This window comes from Passer domesticus, chromosome 3, assembly GCF_036417665.1.
Source record: "Passer domesticus isolate bPasDom1 chromosome 3, bPasDom1.hap1, whole genome shotgun sequence".
Taxonomy (NCBI): domain Eukaryota; kingdom Metazoa; phylum Chordata; class Aves; order Passeriformes; family Passeridae; genus Passer; species Passer domesticus.
Genome location: NC_087476.1, coordinates 103,095,940 through 103,120,415, shown reverse-complemented (window position 1 = coordinate 103,120,415; position 24,476 = coordinate 103,095,940). Strand labels below are relative to the sequence as shown.

Below are 24,476 nucleotides of genomic sequence, written 5' to 3'. Positions count from 1 at the left end.
AAGGTGGAAAGAGCTTCCTTCTTGCCTGCTGGGCTTCTCTCACAGAAGCTGGTTTAAGTGAAGGGCAGCAGGTTTCACATCCACTTCTCTCTGAGCTAAAACTGGGATCAAGAGCCAAGAAAGACTAGGGAGATCTGCTAATTTGGTAGAAAGACAGAAAAGTTACAGGATCACAGATGATTTCCAAAGGTTTTCCTTTATCCCAAACAGAAAATGAGTTTTCAGTATCAGCAGTTGATACATGGATGCAGCAATAACATGATCATCTGATCACAATTTGGTATGTTTCTGTGCTAAACTGATTTCTGATGCAAACCTGAAGCCTGCTGCTGGGAAAATATACCAGCTAGGGTAGGGAGGCTGGATTCTAGGATTTTTGATCAACAGCAATTTGCATCCCATGTGTGACCAAGAGGTAGGCCTGAGGCCTGACCTGAATGTGGCCTTGTTCTCTGGGACAATGCTAATATGTCTTTTTCACTATTGGGAAAAAGTAACATCTAGGTTGGAGTTTGCTTAACATACTTAAAAATGTGTTTTCATGTGGGCTGAAAACATCAGCTTTGGCCATTGAAATACAAGCCATAGCATGGTGGCTGCTGTAGTGCAGTGGCTGTTCACCCTCTCACACTTATTTAGCAAACCAGAAGTTCAGGACTATTTTCTTAACCCACTAGCTGCAAAACTCCCACTAAACTGAATGGAGTCATTCAGCTGAGTGCCAAGGCATTTCAGTGCTTGAAAGTGAATACCAAAGTGTTTGCATACCTCCTGGTGTGCTGGCTGCTTTAATCGCAGAGGACAAACCTCTTTCTCCACTACCCCTAAATCATGCCACTTTATTCCCTGGGTCCCCCAAGGATTCCTCTTCCGTGCTCTTTTGTGTGGATGTTCATTCACAATTTAAATATCACAAACTCGGAGACAATATCCTAACTAGGAATAAGCTGTTGGCACATTTCCAGGGTACAGTATTGCACTGAGGTCTGCTCTGATGAAAGAGAATTCAGCTGGAGAATAGGGGACTCGGTTCTAAAGCTCTAAAGCCATCCTGAAATTAATGCCTTAGGTGACTTTACATTTTTATTGGGCAATGCTTTATGCAGCTCTGGCTTTTTATGACTTATAATCATAAAATATCCATGCACAACTCCTCTCTGAGAAGGAGATCTGTATGCATTCAGCCTACAGATCTGCTGAGTAGCACAGCCTTCCTAGCCTTTTAGTATTCTAAATTTCTCTAAAATTCTAAATTTCTCACATTGTCAGTAGGTATAGTGAAAGTTTTCTTCCTGTTCATATATGAAATACAGAATGTATGTTATATGATATGTGAGCTTTATATTTGAGCTAGTTTATAAATTAAGAGTTCTACTGCCATGAGTGAGAGCACTCAGTGTGCATAGAATTAAGTGCACAAGGGACAAATCTCATCATGCCTACACATACCCAGGTTTCTCATAATCTCCTTTGATATGCTCTTGTAACTTTCTCTTGTATCTTCTTTTATAGTATCTCATTAATTAAGAATAAAGACTTATTATCATAAATAAAAAATTCCTACACTTTCATGAAATAATTTCTACAGTTTTACAGGATGACAACTGAGCAGCTGCTGAGTTAAAAAAGAAACAACCTATTTCCCACTTATATACCAGAATTACAATGTGCTGTTTGTTGGAAAAAAAAAACTGCAACAAGTACAAGTAGCAATTCAGCTATTCCAGGAAATTCCTACTCATCCAAAATAAATCATTCTCATAATATGGTATATCCTTGGCAGATTAGTGTAAAAAAGTAAATCCAAATACATGAATGCAAAATTAAGATAACATTTTGTTTTGGTCAGTTTCTGGGACCTCTTTTGCTGTCTACAGATTTTCACATGAAAAGAACATTATTTTTAGTAGCTGTTCAGTTGCTTGAGCTATTGATTTTTCCAGGAATGATGTAGTTAACTAACATCAACTGGTTGTACCTATCTTAAACCTCCAAAAGTGCAGACCAGCAAGAACCGTTCCAAGGTATCAAGAAGTTAGATTAAGAATTTTTATGTAAGGCAAGGTCAAGCAAACCCTCTTTCACAAAGGTAGAGTGAGTGCAAGTAGGTTTAAGATAATCTGAAGCTGGTGTAAAGGGGATCTAATTTGCAAAAAAAAATTTTAGATCTGTGAATTTAATTGGTAAATGCAAGTGAGTTCCTATATATACTACAAGGAGGAAAAAGGAATGAGCATCAAAGCAAGATGAATTTACCTGTACTGATTAGATATCAAAACTATTTGGCTAACAGAGGTGGATAGAGTTCCTGACATACTTGGGATGCACCAGTAAATTTGCTTAATATAAGGTTTGCATACATGCAGTATGTAGGGCTATGTGGGGTTTGACATAAGTCTGAAGTCATTTTGGGAGATACAAATTCAGGTGCAGGGTGAGGATGTTTCAATGGCCAAAAGGCCTTTCAGTTCCCTCAGCTGCACTGCTTACCAGGGTGAAGAGCAGGAGGTTTTATGTATCAATAGCTAGAGTTAAGGTGCCTTCCAAGGCTCAGTCCAGAGCAGCCATCACCTCCTGCAATGGGCTCAGACCTTGCACTGGGCTGGGCCAAGCAGAGCACACCCCTGGCAGGGTGCAGGTCTCTGCAGGCTACAGGGGAAGCCCAGAACGAGAAGTGTCTCAAAAGCACCACTCCTGCCAAAGCTCGCTGGGGTGGGCTTGTGGTGATTAACCAGGTGTGTTAAACGAGAGGCTGCTTCCCCCTCTGCCCTCAGCAGTCAGTGGTGGGGAGCAGGAGGGGAGTGCCCCACCCCAGGACGGTACCTGACACGAGGAAGGACTCCCTCCAGCGTGGCAGTGACAGGGAGCGGACACCATTGGAGAAGCTCCCACGGTAGCCAGAGTGCCCGGCGACTTTCTGGACAAGAACCTTCCCACCTGAGTTGTCAATTATACCGCTGCAAGGAGGAAACACAGTGTCTGAGGGTAGAAACATCACAAAAACCTTTGAAACTGTTCTACAGTGCAAGAGCTATGAAGTGATTCCTTTTACCTTTGAACCAGGGGTGGTGGTGGGGCTGTGAGGTTACTACTAAGCCTGCTGCTAAGAAATATTTGTGCTCCTTCTACATAAAGAAGAGCAGTTTGTTGCAAAGTGCTGTCAGGATCTGTTTGCTCTTCCCACTGATCTGCTGGTCCTCTGTTTAAGCTTGACCTAGTTGCACACAAGAAAAAGCTACTGCCTTCGTTGCAATTCCTGCAAGCTTGATTGAATGACTGAAGATACAGGCAGAGGTTCTCAGAGGAGTTTTCAGGCCAACCACGTGACAGAATGTGTTTTCTTTGAGTCTCAGTATGTGTTTTCTGCAAAAACCCAAGCATGGTTCTGACCTCAGCCTGGAGTAAACTGGACACAATATTGCTGGAAACTGTAGAAAACCTGGCAGACTCCAGGTGTAGTGCACATCAAATGGTGTTTAACACACACTGTAACATGTACCTCCAGACAAACAGAAATCCTTCAGTGTATGCAGCCTGCTCTGGCATCACTAGGACAGCAGGTCAGCCGGGAAGCAGCTGCAGCTGTAGGGGTGTTGTAGGGCTGGCAGTAATGACCAGGCAGGAAAATAAGTACTGGCCAGCAAACAGGATTGAAGAGTGTGTTAGAAGTGCATTTTGCTGCGGTTGTTGTGAGAAGCTGCTGTTAAAATAAATGTATGGAGAAGAAATTCACTGTCTGTGGAACTGCAACATGTAAGCTAACAAAGCCAAACCCAGCTGTCAAATGAGAAAAACTGAAGCCCTCACTGTAACAATATAGCCAGCCAGGCTGCCGGGAGATCGCAGTTGCTACCAGTATTTTTTAACTTCCCTTTGGGACTAATTCTGGATGCCAAGACAATTTCCATTGTGCACTAGTATGTGAGGGAGGAATCTGCCGCTGGAAAGCCGTCGCCGGGCAGTCATCTCCCCAGGAGGTGGCAGCCCTGTGCGCACACAGGCACCTCAGCCTGGGCACCGAGCAGGGCAGAGGCGTGGGGGAAAGTCCCAAAGCCCCTAACTATCCCACTTTGCCCGAGATCCCAGGTATTTCACAGAACCGAAAGCACAGCAGTAGCTCAAATAGCTCCAAACTAAGTCGTCAGTCAGGGTTTAGAACTTCTTGCTGCATTTTTAGCTGGATACATCCTGCCTGTGCATCCCAGCTTCAGTGTGTTTTGGTTCTGCAGTTATTCTCCATTAGAATTTTATGCACATTTCTGCATGGATAATAAAACTCTGAAAAACTTTTGCTACAAAATTTATGTTACTAATTTCCTTGTGCAGTGTCCTTTTATGTAGCAGGAAAGCACATTACTCAGTCTTTGGTGTCAAGGACAATTAAATTCAAACCCAGAGAACCAAACCAATCCCAGAAGTATGTGAGTTATATGTATTCATCACTGGTGATGTGCCTATTTTTTCTGAAGATTTATTAGTAGTAGCAGCTCCATCTCAATCTTCCACTTGAATAATAATAGTACAATAGTAATTTGTTATGCATGAATGAGAGATCTGGAAATCTCAAGACACTTCTCCAAAGGTTGAGAAACTTCTTCAAACACAACTAATTTCTATAGGCATACAGGATTGACAGCACTTTGTAAGAATGGATCCACTCCATCACACATGGACTTTCTCTCAGGTTTTCTACAGCAGCCTGCAATCAATCCTACAAGTGGGAACTGTAAAGAATTTGAAAAGTCAGAAGCTCCCTGCACTGAAATGACAGTTTTGTCTGAGTGCCTCACTCATTTCAACTCACTCACCTGTGAATTGCAGCATTGCAGACACTGGAAAAAGAAGCATAAATGTCTGTGCCATAAACACGGTATTTTACATCTTGACATCCAGGAGGGCATTTTGCAATGAATTCTGGATTGATTATCTTCCCCGCCTTGACATCACAATCAATCTGGGGTACATCTGTGAGTGCAAAATCTTGGTAAAGTCAGATTGAATGCTTTCATGGCTGAGTGATCTGGTCATGAAACAGTGAGTAACTGAGTGACAGGGATGCCCTCCTCTCAAGCCTTCATATGAATGGTTTTGGGATACAAGACATCTGTGTCTTCTCCATCTACAACATAACACATAATAACCCCACTACCGAGGGATGTGGTAGTAACTAAGGATGGGATAAAGAGGCCTGTGGGTATTTCTGACTTTCAGTGTTTGCTTCTCTGAAGAAAATATCTGTTATGACAATTTGCTGGAGAGAGAAAGAAGTGTAGTCACCCAGCCTGTGGTTAACATGTGGGAAGGAGGGGGTGGGGATGCTTCCCAAGCTTCCCACTGTGCTCATGTAGCTCCATTCCATCTTTATGTCAGGCTGAAGTCACAGCCCATTATCTTGCCCTTAATTTTTAAAACTTTCTGCTGGGTACAATTTACTTTGAACAAGGGATTTAAGTGTACATTTACAACCTTGCAGCAGGCTTGTTTGTCAGCTACATGAGCAAAATAATCTGTGGACAGAAGTCTCCTGCAGCAGAATAGCTGAAAGTTAAACATCCTAGTGCACAGAGATGCAGCACTTGTCTCACACAAATCAGCTACATGTGCTTTGTATTACAGCTGGTCCATTTCATGTGTTTATGTCTCTCTCTCTCTGTGAAAACCTTAGTGCTTGCTTTGATCCTTGTGTGGTGCCTAATGACCTATGAAGATACATTTTAGCAGTGAATTACAAAATTTTCCCTTTATAAATGTTAAGTGGCACACACTTTACTCAGTGATTTGTTTTCAATAAAAGAATCTTTTGGCTAACATATAATGCCATTGATTCTAGACAATTGTGAAGAATTACCAGTATATAATCTCACTTTGCACCTTTCTTATGTACTGGACATGTCTGCTGTAAAACAGCCAAAAATTCTACTGAGACAACTTACATAGCTTAGCCTTTTTTGTCTTCTTTGTGGCTTCCTTGGCTGTATATGTACATGTAAGAAACACACCTAGAACAAATAAACATAGTATCAGGAAAAACATGGACTATCAACATCAGTCACCACAAGCTCCTCTGCATGAGATTTCTCAAATTTAAATCAACAGGATGAAAATCTGAAATAGGAATATTCTCAGCCACATCTAGGTTTCTACTTGGTGGTTAACTTTGCAGTTGAGATGGCATCAAGATGTCATCTGCTGTGGGGAAGTTCTTTGAAGGGGATTAAAGGTCAGTTCAGTTCAGTTCAGTTCACATGTTCATCTGTGGAACTCACTATCTCAAGATGCCATGGAGTCCATGTGGTCCAGAACACCACAAACATATTTCCTCAAGCAGTGGGAGCCATTAACATCCATACTGCACCTCTTTGTAATTGGTGCAGTATGGATGTTAATGAAACAATGTGCTCTGTGCATAAAGCAACTGGGAATTTTGGGAGCCAAAGATTCTTCTTAATAACCATTTGGGGAGGTTATTCTGTAATTTTGTGTTGTGACATTTCACTCACTGGTGGCAGCAGGTGAGGGATACTGGGCAGCACTACAGACTCTGTGAGGTTCTAGGGTGGCATGTCCCAGCAAGGGCACCCGTTTTCTTCAGTAAGCAGGATCATAATTTGAAAAGTGAAAAAGAGACATATGCTGTTACTTTAGAAGTTACATCCCAATATATGCATGTAGCTTACCATGTTATGTTTACTTGCTAAGTGATGACATACAAAATCACTTTATTCTCTCTGCTTATTTTAGACGCACTGTATTATGGGTAATTGATAACTTCATTACAAGTATCTTGACTTTCCTGTTCACCTTTCCCTCCTCTGAGCTTTTAAAGGGAATTGAAACGCTCTATGATGTGTCAGCTGATCCTTTTATCCTTTGTTAAACTAATCTTACTAGAATATGCAGTGGAAGCAATTTCCTTCTTTCATGCTCTTCTCCCCCTGGACTGATTGCAGAGAGTTTGTAGACTTAATCACACCTAGAACTTGCTCAAAAGTTGAAGCAGTCTCACACTGCCTGACAGGACAGTGCATAGGTGCAGTATTTGGGCCTTTTGTCACCATGCAGTAACCATGGCAAAACTGTAGTTATTTAGTTTAAAAAAAAAGGAATGCATGAGAGGAAACTAAAGTGCAATATCTCAACTACTTGGAATGTTGCAGCATAATCTAATGTGGGGAAAGTAATCTGGTAGTTTATGTAGAAGAGCTACACAGATTGCTGTAATTTGAACTAAGAACAACTGTCCTGACAGACTTGAGGATAACAGCTGGAGAGAATATTGGCTGGGAATGTCACAACCAGACTGTTCATGTAAGATGAATTGCAAATTCTAGAGTTTCTACATGTATCCAAGAAGTGAGATCCTGTCTGAGTGCCAGGGGAAAGAAAATAAGATACATTTATAACCTTTTGGTACCATCTTGTTTATGGAAAGAGCAAGCACAAGAGGGAGAATTGAAACAGCTGATTTTTCTTTAGAGGGAATCTTTACATTACAGACACTTTTCAGGCCCACGTGATATGTTCTACATATAACTGGTCATATACTTGGAGATCTCTGCAAGTAATTAGTATTATTTTGCTAAGCCAAAGTCAAGAAGTTTGTGTAGGCCATTTCTGAAAAGCTGTGCCAAGGCTTACACCTGCCACTGAGAGCTTCACCAGCCATGGAGTCCAAAAGGAAGAGAATTAGTCAGTAGCCCCTGGGCATCCAGGATGGGAGAGCACAAACCCATGAACTACTGATGGCAGCACATCAACTGTACTTACCAAAGAAGGTTGCAATGATTGTGGCCTTCATGGTGAGTAAAGCAAAATCTGGATGCGTTGCTGAGGAGCACTGAAAAAAAAAAGAGGAGTACATCAGGCTGTGTTTGGAGGTGTTGCAGATGACACTGGAATGGTGGAGGAAGAGGAACTGTGCACTCTTCTTTAACCTTTCACAGTCCTCACATGCTGAATTCTTTTATTACACTTTTTAGAACAACTGATATCCCCAGAGGAGGTGGTGTTTGGGCTATCATACTCCCATGGACTAATTTTTACTTCTCTCCAAAATTTGTCTTTTGCTCCAGAAACCAAGATTTCACATACTTATTTCAGAAGCCAGTGTCAGGAGAGGGTGTGATGGGCATGGACATGCTCTGATATCTATTCAAATCTGTTCACTGCTCTTTTAAGAAATAATCAAAGAATCATATTTTCTGCACATCAAGGCACACCAGGTAATCTCACATAGATATGGGTGACATAAACAAATCCATTTACTCCTGAAAGATGTTGTGTGAAGTATTTTGCAATTGTTCCATCATTTGTGAGCCAAATTACTGGTTTCTTTCCTTTTCTGAGGATGTGTGTGCGTACATGTATGTAAGCACCTGAGATTAAGAGGATTCTATCAGAACATCTGGAAAACATTTTTTCTGGCTCTGCATACATGGCTCGTGACCCCTGCCATCCCTGAAGCTCTTGGCCAGGCTACAAGAATTCAGACTTCTCAGAGATAGCCCCTCCTGAGCATCACCTGCTGCTTTTGCTAGTATTTCATGCTTGTTGAGGGAATCCTGTGTTGGGCACTCATAGCTAATCATAGTCATTAAAGTACTGCATAATGTTTGACAAATAGAGTAAAAAGTCTGAAAGGGAGAATATATTTGTCTGTTGTACAGGGAAAATCTCAAGGATCAAAATAAACTTGATCTACAGAGAAACTTCTTACATGCTTGCAAGTGGAAAGATTTGTTTACAAAAAAAAAAAAAGAGCTAGCTATCTAGAAAGAAAATATGAATGTTAGATAAGAATGAATGTTAAAGCTGCATATGACCAGGGAAAGCAAGATATCTGCCTCCTGGAAAAATGGCAGATTTCATCTGATTTCATATGGCAATTCATATACTCAGAAGCAGGGCTTTGGTAATCCCAGAAACAAATTTAGAAAACAAGCAGATACAGGAGAATAAGAGAAAAAAAAATCTGCATTCTGTTTTCATATAAAATGTTTCCATATTTTTACTTTAATTGCTCTTCTTTTTCAAGCAAGCCACATGAATGAGGATGACTAAAATAGTATGCTAATCTAAACTGAGTGCAGACATTTCTTATAATTTATAACTCTTTTTGCAGAGAGCAGATCCACCTCTGATTTTTACTTCTGTGCTACAGCTGGAGAACTCAAGTGCCAGGACATACTAACAGTGTCACTTCCTAATAGCACAATAACTTTCCTTGCTGATCTCCCTGAAAAAGTTTCCTGCTAGACTGCTAAAGCTGAAAGTGGCAAAGATTTTTCAGAAGCCACAGAATTGAATCTGGGGGATTTGGAAAGTGGCTCAACACAGTCACTGTGTCTTTCTGAAGAAGGATGGGCAGTGCAGTGGGGGTGACCCCAGGCTGTACAAGCAAGAACTGTTAAGTGGTAATATTCTGCTCTCATGGTTAGTTTCTATTAAAAAGATTTGCCCATCTTTTGGAACAAAAATCTATTTTAAGCATTTACTGCAGTTTATTTCCACTGTGAAGCTGTTAAAAGAAATAGCACCAAGATGTAGAGTGCTCAGAGAAACTTAGCTCAGATGCTTTTTTTCCCCGTTTTATGTTTCAACCCACTAACACATCAGAGATATCAAACAATTGCTTCCCTTCAATGAATTCTCACTTTAGGTCAATCACAGAAAAAGAAGAGGCAGAGTAAGAGTTGCAATTCATTTGCAGAATTACCATGCACCATAAAGATTTTACTGACACTGGCTTAGACTTTGCAAAAGACATCTTAATATGAGCATTCCCAAAATTTGCAGCAAATAAATTCAGCATTGGAATTTTTATTTAAAGTCAAAGATATCTGTGTGAATTTTTCCTGACAGTATTTGGCTTGGTGCTGAGATGTTTTTCACCACCAGTTTAATTAGAATAGAAGAGGTCTGAGATGATAAAGATCCATGTAAATTTGGCTTCATGGGTGGGCTGCTGTGTGTTGTGTGGAGAGTCCAACACTGCCTAACTTCTCCTGTCTTACAAAATGTGTAACCACCTGCATCACCAGGGCTGCACAAGACTTCCCACTGCTCCTGAAGGCCCTGCTGTCCCCCAGCCCTCCTGTCCCCAGGGCATGGCCAGCCACCCCAGGAGCTACCCCAGTCCTCTTGGGTTGCAGGACCCTAGGCTTGGCTGCAGTTGCATTCTCTAGCTGGCTGGTGGGCATTTCTCTTTAAGGCAACAGAAAGTGGGCTTTTGTTCCTAAATTATTATGAATTCACTGTGGAAAGAAGCCAATAAATCTAAAAGGATTTAAGACTTAAAGCCTGTCAGGGGTTCAGCAGAGTTCAGCAGATCCCTTAGCCTGCAATAACAGATGTTTATCAATAAGAAAGATACTGGAAGCATTTAGACAAGGCTGTTAGATTTCCTTAACAGCTTTGTTGTCACAGCTAAAGAGAAAAATATCTTATTGTGGACTCTGTATCTTTGGTAGTGCTAGTATCCTCATGGAAATAAATTATAATGGTAAAGAAACTTGGTTTTTCCACTATATTAATGTCTGTGTTAGGCACTGGCATATCAGGAGAAATGCACAGACATCCTGTGACACAGCTCTGGTGACACTACTCCAAGGGGTGGTCCTGGCCTTCAGACCTTGGGCTGTCACATGGGGAAATGCACAGGAGGATTTACATTGCTGACTGTTAAGTATCAGGCATAGAAGCTCCAGGCTTTCTGTAGTGGGAAGTCTGTGTGCATTCATTGTATTTGGGGCCTGGGGTGTCACCTGATTAAAGCTGTGTGAGATCTCCTATACTGTGCACTAGCATGGCATCTGCTCCTTCAGACTGGTAAAGGGAGCAACAGCTTGGAAAAAAGCAGTGGGTTTTTTTGTTCCTCTGGGAAGGGAAAGGAAAGCAGGGCTCCAATCCATGCTTACAACAGACCTTTTAGTCTGTGTAGATCCTCTGAGAGGTTTGGGGATATTTTATCTGTAGATCAAGAATGATACTTTGCTATTAAATACAAAGTTTTACTTCCTTTGTTACTTACCAAATGAATAGGTCCCATTAAAACAAGCTGAAAAGTTTCTACTTTATATTAGTCTGGAGCGTGAGTTTTGCTGAGATTTCTCCTAATCAGATTTCTTTTAAGGCAGTTTTTACAGTCCCAGTCAGAACTGGGAAGTAGTGACTGCACACTATGAAATCTCCTAAAATGCATGCTGGATCTCTGTTTATCAGAGTACCTTTTCTCATCTGAATCTTTCAGACTGTCATAAAAGTTACCTTCATGCCAGAGAAGCTATTACATATGCATTACATTAACGTATGCTTCAATTCCTGCTAAGTACAAATGTAGTAAGAAGTATCTCCTTCAGTGTTTCCCAGTGCTGCTAATATTTTACCTTTTAAAATCAGAGTCCTTTTTGAAAGAATGTTGATTACTTTGTCCTGACCACAAACACCTGATAACTCTTGAATGTTAGTGAAGAGACAGAATTAGCAAGCTATTCTTTCTGTATATAAAGTAAGATTTTTATACTGACCTTTTATTAGCAGCTTGACTTTTATAAAGATCTGAGAGAGCTGCTACATACTACAAAAAAACAGATGGTTTAAATGCACATAACTTCACTGTATGGCAAACTGTAACATTTTCTGGAGGAAGTGCAGATTATAAGCCCTTGATTTTTGGTGTCAGGCACTGCTGTCTGTTCCATGTGCAAGCTGAAATTCTTTGCTAGTGCCATGTGCTTTCCCTCTGCAGGAGTAAGCAGTTTATCTCCTGTAATCTCCTGTGCCACAGAAATTAATTTGTATACTGTCTTTGTACCACAATAGTGTGTGTCATTGTTTCCCTTTTCAAGGGCTTCTAATATCTCAGCAACACTGGCACCATAAAGAAAAACAGAAGTGGACTTTGTCTGAAATCCATTTGAGCAAGTAGCCTGGAGTTAGCAGCAGGATCTCTAAGCACTGTGGGTTGAGTTAAATATGTGCCCTTTATGGGAAAATCAAGTGGGCTTGGTGTAGGTGTGAGTAAACTGGTTCAGATAAACAAGAGCTGATCATCATCTTCTAGAGGAAAACTCTTAGATTTTTGTTGTTGTTTTTGCTTTTTAATTTTTTTATTATTATTGTTTTACCCTTTGTTTCATGCTCATACTCTGTTCTCATGGTATTGTACCTTGTTTGGCAGTGCAAGAGCTGTTTGTTTTGGGGCACACTAGGCGATATGACTAGCACTTGCCACATGTGATTTTCACCCCCTTTCTTGTGGGATGTGCAGTGCATTGCATTGCTCTCAAATCTGTACACAAAAAGAAGTATCTAAGTGGCTGTTGTTTGAAAAACTGGAGGTACTGAGTTTTGCTGAGACAGAAAGGTTGAATTGATAGCTATAGTTCATTTCAGAGGCTCAGACTGACCTGTAGGTATACTAGGCCAGGTCACAAAATGTAAGATCCAAGGTGCTACTTTGTGAGGTGAGCATGTCTGCATGGGAGCATGGACTTTACTCTTTGTGTGATATGAAATAGAATATATGCATCCAGGAATTTGAAAATATCGTAGACTTCATCAACTGCTGCTATAAAAAAAGGTGAGTGAAAGGTGAGCTCACCTTTCACATTTCTTTCAAATATGGAAGAAACAAAAAATGCTTCCTGGAAGTAGAGTGGAGCTTCAGAGCACTGTAGTACACTCCGCTTAATTCCCCAGTGTCTCAGAAAGCTGACAAGGAAACCCAGGCTTCTGTGGCTGCAGGTCTTTCCCTTGTGGTGGAGGGGTTGTAAGAAGCATTGTGTGTCACACATTCAGCAGTTGTGTGTTCAGTAAAACAAACAAGGGAACCAGTATTAAAGGAGCCCGGGGACAGCTTGCGCTTTCCCTTGAAGAGTGTTTGCATTACCATAATACTCTACCTCCAAGACACAGTAGCCACAGCCTCTTTGCCAGATGCTCTCCATGGCCATGTGAGTCCCACACCTGGGCAGGGGTGGTCCCCCACCTCCAGGGCAGCCACTCCTTGCTGCAGCCCCATGGTTTGCACATTCAGGTGGGGACAACAAGGCAGGGAGACCCTGGCTCTCCTCTGCTCCCAGGCAAGTGGCAAGTTGGTCCCCTCCTCATTTGCTTCCTTTCTGACCCCATGTTTGTAAGTAATGGTTTCACAGGGGTCCTTCTTTTTCACAGAAAATTGGGGTCTCCCAGCCTTTTGTGCCCTAGAGTCTGATGATGGAGGACTTCTTCTGTGATGAGGAAAACGTGAGTCCAAATCCTCTGAGGCCATGGGCAGTTATCCCTGATTAAGGGTTCTCACCACTTGTTTCTCATTACAAGACCTTGATTGTTGTGGCTGCCACATAAGGTTTTAAATGGTGCCTGCTCTGCTTTGTGAGGTTTCTGACTCACAAGAGGGCTGTGGGATCTGCTGGTAACCAGTACCTCTTGTGGGGTACCTGTCAAGTCACTCTCAAATCATTGAAGTGAGGTGTGGGTGGATTCAGAGGTCTGAATTCTACCTAAGTTGCACCTTGGGCACAGGAGTAATTTTTTTCTGAGGTGGTTGAACAAATGTTTATATGCAGGTTGGCAGGAGGAATTTACTTCAAAATAGCTCTCATTCAGGTAGGTATAATGAAGAAATGATATACCCAAAAATTTAGAGACAAATAGAAACATGCAAGCAGCCCTGCAGTACTCATTTTGTGCTCATGCAATGCCCTGAAATTAAAACACAAGTTTGAAGTAACAGTGATGATGACTTCTCTACTTTCCACAGAGCTCTTTCAGAAGAAAGTAATTTATTTAAGACTACAGTGTGATTTAACTTGCCAGACCTTTCTCAGAGCTTAAATAAAACTGCAATGATTATACATTTTCATCTGTCTCAGCAAGAAAACCATCAATTATGTTGGTCTGACCTGCCCCTTCCAGCAAAGGAAGAGATACATTTAAAATATGTCACCCACCCACAGAGAAAATATAATTTGGACTGTCTGGATTATTATTTCGTTGGGGACCATTACACTGTACTTTCCTGCTTTCTGCTAATGTATTATGCTTTAATTTTTCATTTTGATGCACAGCTTTCATGTCTTATTGGGAATTGCTGTTAGCCTAAACTGTGAATCCCTGTCCATAGAACTTCCTCCCTCTGTTCTCCTCCCCACCATGGCTTTTGTATGCTCATGTATCTGTCCCACTCACTCTCAGGCAAACTTTTCCTACTTTTCTATTTTGACTACTACTTCTGCTTTACATCGTTCAGACCCCAGCCAGGTGCCATCAGTCTCTGGCACTGCCATTTCCCCAAGAAATAGAGGGCAGAGGAAAGTACTTGCAATTCAGCAGTGCCGGAGGGCTGTGCTAGCTTTGTAGCATGAGATTTGTGGCCACATTTCTTTTCTTTTTTTATTTTTTTTCCTTTTAGAAAATGTGCCATTTTCAATTTCCAAGAAATGGTTTAAACAAGTCAAAGTGACTTTTTAAAGTGCAGTACATGGTTTCTCAGATTGGATGCACAATAAGGAGCACTGAGTAACCATGCTATTGTGCTGCCTGCAAACTAAGAATTAGTGTCGTGTGTCAGAATTCCCCTGAAGGTACATATTTAGTCTAAAAGCAAAGAATTTTTGTTAAAGGCTCTGAAAAAACTGCACATAACCCTGGGGATGGTTTTGGAATTTCTGTAGCATGTTCAAACAAAACTTTTTTTTTTTTAGGTGGAAACTTAGAAGCAGAAATTTAGAGAAACTGTAGGATGTTTACTCTCTGCTTAAAACTACATATAACCATTTACTACAAAAGTGAATTATATGTCTAGATCAAAAGCCAAACTCATCTTTAAGCATGCTAGTAAATTTATATAACAGCTCACAGAAAACTTTTATTGATCCAGTATCTCCTACAGTTTGTATTTCTAGTGATATCCCATTCCAAAGCCAAGGACTGGTTGGATAAGGATTCAGAAAACATTTGTAATTTAAAAAAAATATAGTCTGGAGCTACCCTGGAATTTGGCACTTGTTTGAAGTAAGGCAGGAAGTGACGAAATTAATTTATGCCTAGTAATGACAACTTGATTAAGGAAGCATCTTTCACAAAAGATCTTCAGCAAATCAGAAAGCATGAGAATGCTGTAGAAAGCATTTTGAAAAGCTATGCTGAAATTCACTTCTGTGGTGGAAACAAGTAAACTGACGTTAAGAAATCAGTTTCAATTTTGAAATCTCTTAAAAAATGATAGTTTCATTCTCCTTGCACTGAATAACATTTTCCCTTATATATTTTGTACTTTGGAAAAAATATTATTCCTTCATAACTGCATTTGGTCTATTTGGAGATGTTTTCCCCAAGCCTTCTCAGTTAAACATCTTTCTGATACCTTTAGTTTAGAAAAAACTAACCTGGAGTTTGCTACAAAGCAATTCAGAAAACAACCCCAAACCACCTTCTGCCCCTCAGTCATCTTCTACCACTGCTTTGTTGGGACCTCCAGATCATTTGCCTCGTTGCAGGGTCAGCTGCTGGGGGCCAGGATGCCTGACCCCACATCCCATGATGTTCTGCATGGCCACCTGCCCGTGACCCTCACCAGGCAGTGGTCATTGCTGCTTTGGCTTTGCTGCAGATGGTTCCAGCTGCACCCCTCCCAGCTGGTGCTGGTCTGCAGCCCACCTGCAGCCCAGCAGGTGCACTCAGGCTGGCATCTCTCTGATGAGGCCATTTTTGGGGCAATTTTAAAACTGTGGATCTGTGAGTAGCGTTTCTATTTTTTAATGACTGAAGAAGACATCTCAGGGCTCCAAGCTGCTTTTGGGAGGAAAGTGAGCTATGGATCTGGATGAGTGCCAGCATTATAAATGAGGCTGTTAGGGGTTGTGCTGGTTTCCTGAAGACAAGCTGTTGGTGGAGGTGCTGGTGGGAGACATGACACAGTGAGGGCCAAGCTGTGCAACCTTATGGCGTGTGTGTTGGCAGCCCTTGGCAACTGGCAGGAGTGGTCTCTCTAACATATGGGTCATGTGGACATGAGGAATAACTAAGCATCCAAAACTACATTCCTCGGTATCTGAGTGCCCTGGAGGGGAAATGAAAAGCTAGAAAACATGGTGGCAGAGAAAGTGGCCTTTGGAGCCCAGTCCTGAATACTGTGACAGTGTAGGTGCAGCCAGAAATTGCTGAGAAATGTGTCCCAGAACCAGGCTAACACTGTTTTACTAATTTTGCATATTAGAGTATTTTAAACCCTCCTGTCTTGCATAGAGATGGATTGCATGATTCTGTTTCTGAGAGACCAAGATCAAAAAGGGAAACCACTTGGACTGGGAGCAGGAACTTGTAATTTGTGGTCTTTTGTTTTAAAAACAAACTAAGCCTACAGTCCTTAGTATTGCATAATCTACTTCTATGCTCAGGAATTTTGAACTTTGGCTTTAGGAGATTACCATATGAGCTTCTACTTCCAACCTAATTATTGCCTAACCTATGTATTTCTTTCTATGTACAGATTTCACCAACAAGAATAGAAGATGTAGATCACAAAAGACTGAGTTTCTGTCCCAAATTACCACCTATTTTGAGATGCAGTTTGGTGGAAAAGCTTTCTCCAAAACAGGGTGCAAGTAGGCTTTTATGACTTATGTGATGTTAGTATTTGCCTTCATAACATTGGTACAAAGTTGCTCCATTGGAACTACTCTAAATTTCTCTAACCTCTCACCCCCCTCATCTGGACACTCCTCTCCTTCCCATGCAGCCTCATTTCCAAACAGCCTCTTTCTTTCTGTTCTTTGTGTCCTAAAACATCTTCAACCAAGCCCAGAAGGACAAAATTTTCAAGTGTTGAAGATGCATTGCAGAAGAGGCGAGAAGGATGGGCTCCCACCAACGCAGGCAGGATGGACTCCCATCATCCTCAGCTGGCTGGCTGGCAGCTGTGAAAATAGCCCTGTAGTCAGGGAGTCCTTACCCTTTTGTAGCTCTGACTCACTGAAGTTGTCCACAGCCAGAATACACAGCCCTGCTGCCAGCTTTCCTCTATGTCTCACCCCTGTTCTGTGGGCTGAAGGGTAAATGATGGATTTGGGGGAAACAAGAAAGAATGGAGCCTTCTGAGTCCCTAAAGGAATCTGGCAGGGAGATGGAGAGGCACAGACATGGCCGTGTCCAAACTTCCCTGTAAATGAGTGATTTTTGAGAGGTAAAAATTTCCACAGTTTTGTGTACAAGCCTGAAGGTGTTGGAAATCCCCAGATCATCCTGGTGGGGACATTAAAGGACTGCATGAAGCTACACAAGAACATTCAGAATCTTCCCGAAAATTTTGGCGCATATGTAGCTGTCACTTGGCAATTATGTGCTTTTTTCATATGAAACAAGCTGCCAGCTGAAGGGCTGTTGGCTGCTGTGTTACATGTGTTATATTTACAAAGATATTTTATAAGGTGATAGGCTGAGCAACAGTTTGCAAATGCAAGCTGAATGTATTTTTTATATCTGTGTCTGTGGGATGTTCTGTAGAATGAGGCACATTAAGGATGACTGACACAGATTGTGTTCTTAATTTGCCACTGACCTCTTAATGCACTCTGAAGTTCTGGAGATAAAAGCAAAGATGGGATGGACTTCATGGGTGCTAGAAAGTTGGTTCAGCCACTACAGCAAGACTGATGTAAAGAACTGCTTAAACCTAGATAATGTGAATGGAGCAGAGATGGTTATGAATACTCTTCCAAATGGGAATATATTTCCAGTTCAGGAAATGAGATATAGATTTGGATGTTCTGCTTAAAAAGGGAAGGAAAAAGCTGCAGACAGTGGTTTTTGTGTTTTGGGGTTTTGTTTTTTTTTTTTAATTTTGGGATTTTTTTAGTTAAAATGAATTTTCATTAAAAATCTTGATGCTTCCAAGTCGTTGGGAAATTTTCTTTCTGGTCAACATTTTCTGGCTTTTTTTTCCAGGCCTCAGTCACTGAAAAATGAGTCCAAAGAGGAAAGGCAGCCCAAGGCAACCCAGCTAAGTCCTGCTGGAGAGGAGAAGAGAGAAGATGGCAAGAGAGCTGAGGGTGAGCTGGCTGCAGAACGAGGGAATGGGCTCTGTTCTTTGCTGGCAGAGCACCTGCAGAGGATGTGGTAGCAGCCCTCAGACAACACTAAATGTAGACCTGCCCCAGAACAGAGTTAGGTGCAGAATGTTTGTGGAGTCCAGAGCAAACTGTTGGGTAGCTAGCCCATGAGTGCCATGCTGCCAGGACTGCCCAAAGCTGGCAGCTCCAGGTGTGTGCAAGGGGCAGCTACACCCACACAGGCTGCAATCACAGCTGGCCAGTACAGCCACCCCACAGATGCCTTTGGAGCCTACAGAATTTCCGTAGGTCCTGACTTGTCTGTGGGCCACAGTGCTGGAAGAAAAGTTCATCAGTAATACATGCTCCCATTTTATCTGAACAAGTCCCTTCACATCCCTGTTTTTGCACCAGCTTGCTTTCCACCGGGCATTATCACGAGTCAGCACAAGGCAGTTTTACTCCTGCCCTGCGCAGCGCTGCCTGCAGCCACTTTGGGCTGGGGGCTTCGAGTTCACAAGGGCGATACAGGCTCTGGCAAGACAGTCAGGCAGAGTTTAATTTCCTTACAGAGATACAATCTAAACAGCTACAGATTTTCTGGGCATTTCTGTGCCTTTCTGAGCCTCTTGTGTGGCAGCAGGAAGCTGCACTGCCTAGTGCAGCATTTACCCAGGTTTTCCAAGAGGGAAATGTGCAGCAAATAAAGAACTGGGATGCAAAAGAGTGGCAGCTGCTTTAGGACTGTTAGAGAGGCTCTTTTACGGACGAATGAACCGTCAATTTGTAGTAAGACATTGTTTTCTAAACATAGCATGAAAACTGTTATCTTGCCTGGCTGGTCATTAGAAGAGAGATAATTATAGTCTCTGTGCCACAGCCGGGCCCAGAACAGGGGCTGCATTGTCCCAGGTCCCAGCTGAGCTCTAGCACAGGCTCCCCAGGCAGCGCTGGGACAAGGGGGCTCCTTGTGCCCCGGCAAGTTCAAAAGAGGAATTGAAGTGCTCTAAGTAGGTGTTAAGCACCTATTTCTCTCTCCGACTCTGGACTTAAAAATCTACTCCACAAGAGAAAGATGTGCAGGGCAGATCCATGACGACTGTAGCTGCATCCTCCCTACTTTTTGTGCAATACATGCTGTGATTATTATTTTTCTTTTATTAGAAGAAGAAATCAAACCCCAAACCTTCAGTTTTGCGATTCTGCATTTATGTTTAACACAGATTAATGGAATCTGTATGATAGACAGATTTTTAGATGGAAGGACACATTATATGTTCAGTCTCCACTTCCTGAGCCCTGAATGATAAACCTAAACCTCAGCTGATGCTGCAGCAAGCTGGAGGAGTGCTGGTGTGTAGCCAGAGCTTCAGGGGCCAGAACATCCCTCCAGGACTGCCAGGAAATTCCAGACTTTTGTTTTCCATTACCCATCCAGAAAAGACACTGCCACTCCAGCCAATTGCATTGGGCCAGCACACACCTCGCTGCTCTGGCCCCTGCCCATGCCAGTCCCACTATACAGGCAGTTTGTGTCTACAAGTACCACAGCACCTTTTTTCAGGAATACAGTCATAGTTGCAGGTAGTAAACTGAGTTATCACATTTTCTTGCTCATTTCAACCAGGTGCCTTAATTGACTTACCTATCAACACTTAAACTGTAAGAGAATAGGTTTAGATTAGATATTAGGAAGAAATTCTTCACTGTCAGGGTGCTGAGGCACTGCCACGGTCCAGAGAAGTTGTGGATGTCATGTGAAGTGTTTTCTTACTAGAGCTTTATTTGTGGTTCAGAGGGGGAAAGCAAAAAGTTCAAAATTCTCCAGGCAGGCCAGATACAGTCAAGTTTTTGATGCCATTGTTACATAAACATCAAGTTTATTTTTAGCTATGTTTTCTAAGAAGCAATGGCCAGAAATAATAAATAATTCTGACATTTCACATGAAGTAATTGGCCTGGTTTTCAGCTTCTGAGTTCACCCCGTGGCTCACCCTTTTAGAAATACTCCAATTAATTTTGACAAAAAGGAGTGTAATAATTAATTTCCTACTTCTGTGAAAGTCAGTAACTAGGTGAAAAGGCTTGAGGAGGCTTGTTAATGCCTCCTCCAAAGGAAAGGCTTTTAGGATCTTATCCTTTTTAGACAAAAGAGAATCCAAGAGGAGTACATTTTTGCATTCCAAGTGTGAGGAATTGTGTGAGGTGTAGCTAGTAAAACTGCTTGGTTCAGCCAGTCAGGGGTAAGTGCTGTAATTACACCACTAGGGTATAATTAGTAGTGTCTTACATTAAGTAAAGGTAGGAACAATTAAAGACCAAGTTAAGAACATAATATTACTACTACAGGTGGAAACATAGTATTGGCAGTACATTCAAAGTTTCTTCTTAAAAAAATACTTTTTATGTGCTGAGTAACTAAAAGACAGGCAGACTTTTTTGTCATCCCAGTGAGAACAATGCAGCAACTCAAAGGATTAAGTAAAACATGCAAGCAAAGTAAGTCTGTTTAATATAAGATACTAAGTTAGTATTTGAAAATCAATGTGTTTGTAATGCAGTTATTTTTGCTTGAGTTCTCTTTACATCTCTGAAAGAGATCAGTCCTAGAGCCACGACTGTCATTCAAGTGATGAACTGAGTAAAGTCTGAAGAATGTGATAACACAGAAAAACATAGATTTTATTTGAGTGTAGACAACTGCAAAGTGTTTTTAACTTCAGGATATAGGAAAACACAAGTTGTAAACATATACAACTCCATGGCTTTTCTCAGGAAAATGTATTTTAAAAGAGATGTAACCAAAATTTTCTCTGTGTGTGTTTTCATGTTTTGATGTTTTGTTTAAATTTTGGAGAGGTTAGAGAAAAAACAGTATGCCAAAGGAGGACTTGCATCTGTAATGTGTAATTTTGCTTTTTGCTCTGAATGTGGTGTAGTTCCCATAAACTCTAGGAACAAAATATTAACTAGAGTTGATATTTAGCTTGGGGCATTTGGTTCATGTTTGTACTGGTTGGAGAGAAATCGCATTTTGAAGAGACTTATCAGGACTCTAATCTCTCTGCAGAGATCTGAGCGGCTGTGGCAGGCTTGACAGTGCTATTCATTTTTGGAGCCTCACCACCAAAACAAGCACTCAGCACAAAAGGATGTATGGAGTCTAGGCTACTGTACTGTTCATACATCTCTATCTATCCATTAGCAAGAGAGCTCACACCACAGAAGCACACATCACTGGAATAATACCATTTTCCATTCTGTGCCTTGGAGATTAGTATTCCCCAGTGCCAGGTAGTGTTTATTAATGATACAACACACACCTTCCTATTGATCAAAAAGACTTTGTGAAAAGGTCTTGAAACCAAAACAATTTTAAACAGAGGAACAAGTTGCATTGTCTATAACAAACTATTTGAACAGAAGGCTTGAATAAATGTCTATTGGTGTGTGGCTTATAAACATCATTCTTTATCACATAGTTAAGCTCTTGCTGTTCAGGCAGTGAGTATATGTGTCCACTTTAACAGTAGGAGCTTAATGCTTTCATAAATACTTTATGAAGTATATATGAGTAAAGTACAGTTTTATTCTAGTTTTATTCTACATTTATGTCTTCATTTTCTTAGGTCTTTGATCCTAAGCACACAGCTGGAATGCTAAATAAAACATTATGTTCCTACAGTTTCTCATCAGTGAAAATATTTGACTATTATCAACAGGCAGAAAACACAACTTCCCCCTCTCCCCCCTAAATAAATATAGTAGAAAAACAACATCAGAATTACCTTGTTTGAAGTGTGCAACTTTTTATTCCTTTTCTCCACACAGTATGAAAGTGGGTTTTTTTCCAAGCTTTTCTGTATCCCAAACTCCAGCCAACATTATTCTAGAGAAGGAGAGGCAGGCAGCAGAGGGAGGCCTGGACACCTTTTTTCTTTCAGAGAGGAGCTAATCAAACATTCCCATCAAGCTCTGAGCTCTGTGAAAGGCACATTGCTCTCTCTCTCCCCCCCTCCCTCCCTCTGCTCCTCTCTCCCTCTCTGTCTCTCTCTCTGTCTTTCCCTCTCCCTCCCGCACACACAGACTACACAGCTCCTTACACTGATTTAGCAGCTGAATTAGGCGGTCCTATTTTAAATATACGTTCCCTCCCACATATTTTTGGTAGGGATTTCTACACTCCTTTTGCACTAGCCTGTCAGATTTGTCAAGTTTTTCTCTTTTGGGAAGTGAAGCTTTACTCAACTGATGTTGTGGCTCATTTTTTTTCAGTCTGCCCGTGCAGTTCAGCACTGTTGTGAAATGATGAGAACTAGTAGATGAGAGTAAACCACACAGCCTTAAAGATTATAGCTACCAGATTAATTAGATGCAGATCAGGTTTAAAGAGAAAAAATATCTTTTGAAGAGATAGACTGTGATGCCTTTACTTATGTGAATAGCATCGTATTCCCCCAGCAGTTTCCCTGAAGACAGAGGATTAGTTACAGAATAACTCTGTGAGTCTGGGCACAGAGAAGTAGAAGTATGGCATGAGGGTTCTTTCTGATGAAGTTGGATGTGAGAATTTAATAAATTCTCTCAAAGGCTGATAAAGTGGTACTTTTAAAGTGTGACCTGGCCAAATGAGATATAGAAAAGGACTAGTTTCTTTAAGTATCTGTATGCAGATCTCCTAAAATTTTTTAAGAAGAATAACTTTAGGGTAACTTTAAGAAGAAAAATACATTAAGATAATGAAGATCATAGCATTTATGGGATTATCACAGAAAGTGCTGGTATTTTATTCCAGGATACTAGAATGTAAACTATAATTTGCAATTCCATCTAGATACTCAGAAGTGTATAGATAACATCCATGGGTGAATATACCCTGTTTAATCTAAGATCATTATGGCTGAAAAAAAAATCTAGTATAAATACAGGAGATTGACTTCAAAACACACATTAGAAAGCCATATAGTTCCTGATTTAACAGTCTCCTAAATACGTCTAGTTCAAAGGGAAGGTGATGACCTGGTACTTATAAATATCTACTCCAGTACCTGCAGAAACTGTGTAACAGTTCAGCATATTAATAAACAGTACAATATCAAAAGTTTATCAACAAGCTCCAACTGTGTTACTAAGATATAATGATCCATAATTCATTTGATTCTCTTAATACAGGAGCTCTGGCTTGTCATGGTGAGTCCATGCAAATCAGGATGCAGTGGACTGGCAAAAAACCTCTTCAGACAGCAAATCTGTTAGCAGTTCTGCCTAGAAGATCTACTGAAAAAACCTGAAACACTGTCCCATGTCTTAGTAATTCAAATTAACAATTTCAGGATATCATCACCTTTTTCATAAGGCTTTGTGAGGTTTAATTATTCAGTTAATGAAGGACAACAGGACTGAGACCTTAGCACTACAAGTTTAGAGGTGTATAGGTACAAAGGGATAAATATCTAAATATTGGGGTTCTGTAGCTAAGTGGCTATGTGCCACTTCCCAGTGCTGGTGAAAGACTGAAGTCTCCATGACAACTCCTTACCTGCAGATGCTGATAGATCAAAAATCTTTGGGCACAGACCTTCGCTGGTTTTAGCCACTTACTTTCCATTCAAGCAGCTTATTTTCAGATATCCATGGGAATCTATGTAGATGTTGATTAGCCTGTACTGCTTTACAGTGTCAGGTCAGTGGGTTACCAATCTTGATCTCAAACCAGTGCAAGTGAGAGGAGTGAAGACAGAGCTTCTGGCAAACCAAACCATGGTTGGGTGGCAAAGGCACCTGCAGAGCATGCAACAGGACTGCATCAAACCAGCTGGACTGGTGTTGTTGACTGATAGAACTGAGAAGCCAGACACAGCAGATGATTGGGATGACTGGTACAGGCAAAAAGTCCTCCTGAGGTTCAGCTTCTGCTGCCTGTGTCAGCTCACTGAGGGTTGTAGCTGTTGGCATGCGGAACGTTGTCGACACGGTGTCAAAGCAGAGCAGCAGCGCATGACCAAGGTCATGCTTCTTTGTTGTTGCTGCAGGGTGGCAGTTTTACAAAAGAAACAGCTGATAGATCCACTTCTCATTTTCCATGGATGAATTATCTTATTTGTGGGGAAATTATACCACGGGCAAAAAGCCAGCATGGTCCTGGCAGGACTTTGCTCAAATGCAGTGGTGTGAGAACACAGCTTTGTTACTTCCAGAAACACAGCAATGGTGCAACACTGTCCACTCTGCACCCACCTTACTCTCCCAGCCTTGCTGGCTCCATTGCTGGCTCGGGGTCAAGAATGCTGCCAGCTGGGTGGCACATTTCTGCATTGCTGCCTGAGAGCTAACCTGGCATCCTGGAAATGAGCATCCCAGGAACTGTGGAGCAGAAACACTGAGTAGGCAGAAAAAGAAAACTATCTGGTTTGTTATTATTCAGGG

The 24,476-nt window shown here is 41.4% G+C and overlaps 1 protein-coding gene across 5 annotated transcripts in view; it reads right to left on the bottom strand.

The window, feature by feature from the left end:
• VIT (vitrin) overlaps nucleotides 1-24,002 on the bottom strand; it is a 55,603-nt gene extending 31,601 nt beyond the window's left edge. The window contains exons 1-5 of one of the 5 annotated variants that reach the window (XM_064414774.1): nucleotides 23,590-24,002; nucleotides 7,768-7,837; nucleotides 5,934-5,999; nucleotides 4,809-4,980; nucleotides 2,824-2,957 (exon numbers count right to left, since the gene is read on the bottom strand). In XM_064414774.1, coding sequence (XP_064270844.1) covers nucleotides 2,824-2,957; nucleotides 4,809-4,980; nucleotides 5,934-5,999; nucleotides 7,768-7,837; nucleotides 23,590-23,658 — 511 coding nt within the window. In that variant the 5' untranslated portion in view covers nucleotides 23,659-24,002. Of the gene's footprint in view, nucleotides 1-2,823; nucleotides 2,958-4,808; nucleotides 4,981-5,933; nucleotides 6,000-7,767; nucleotides 7,838-11,525; nucleotides 11,569-16,954; nucleotides 17,013-21,838; nucleotides 22,154-23,589 lie in introns of those variants that run through there. The other 4 variants (XM_064414776.1, XM_064414777.1, XM_064414779.1 and 1 more) reach the window with 4 other exon arrangements.
• Nucleotides 24,003-24,476: the final 474 nt, after the last annotated feature.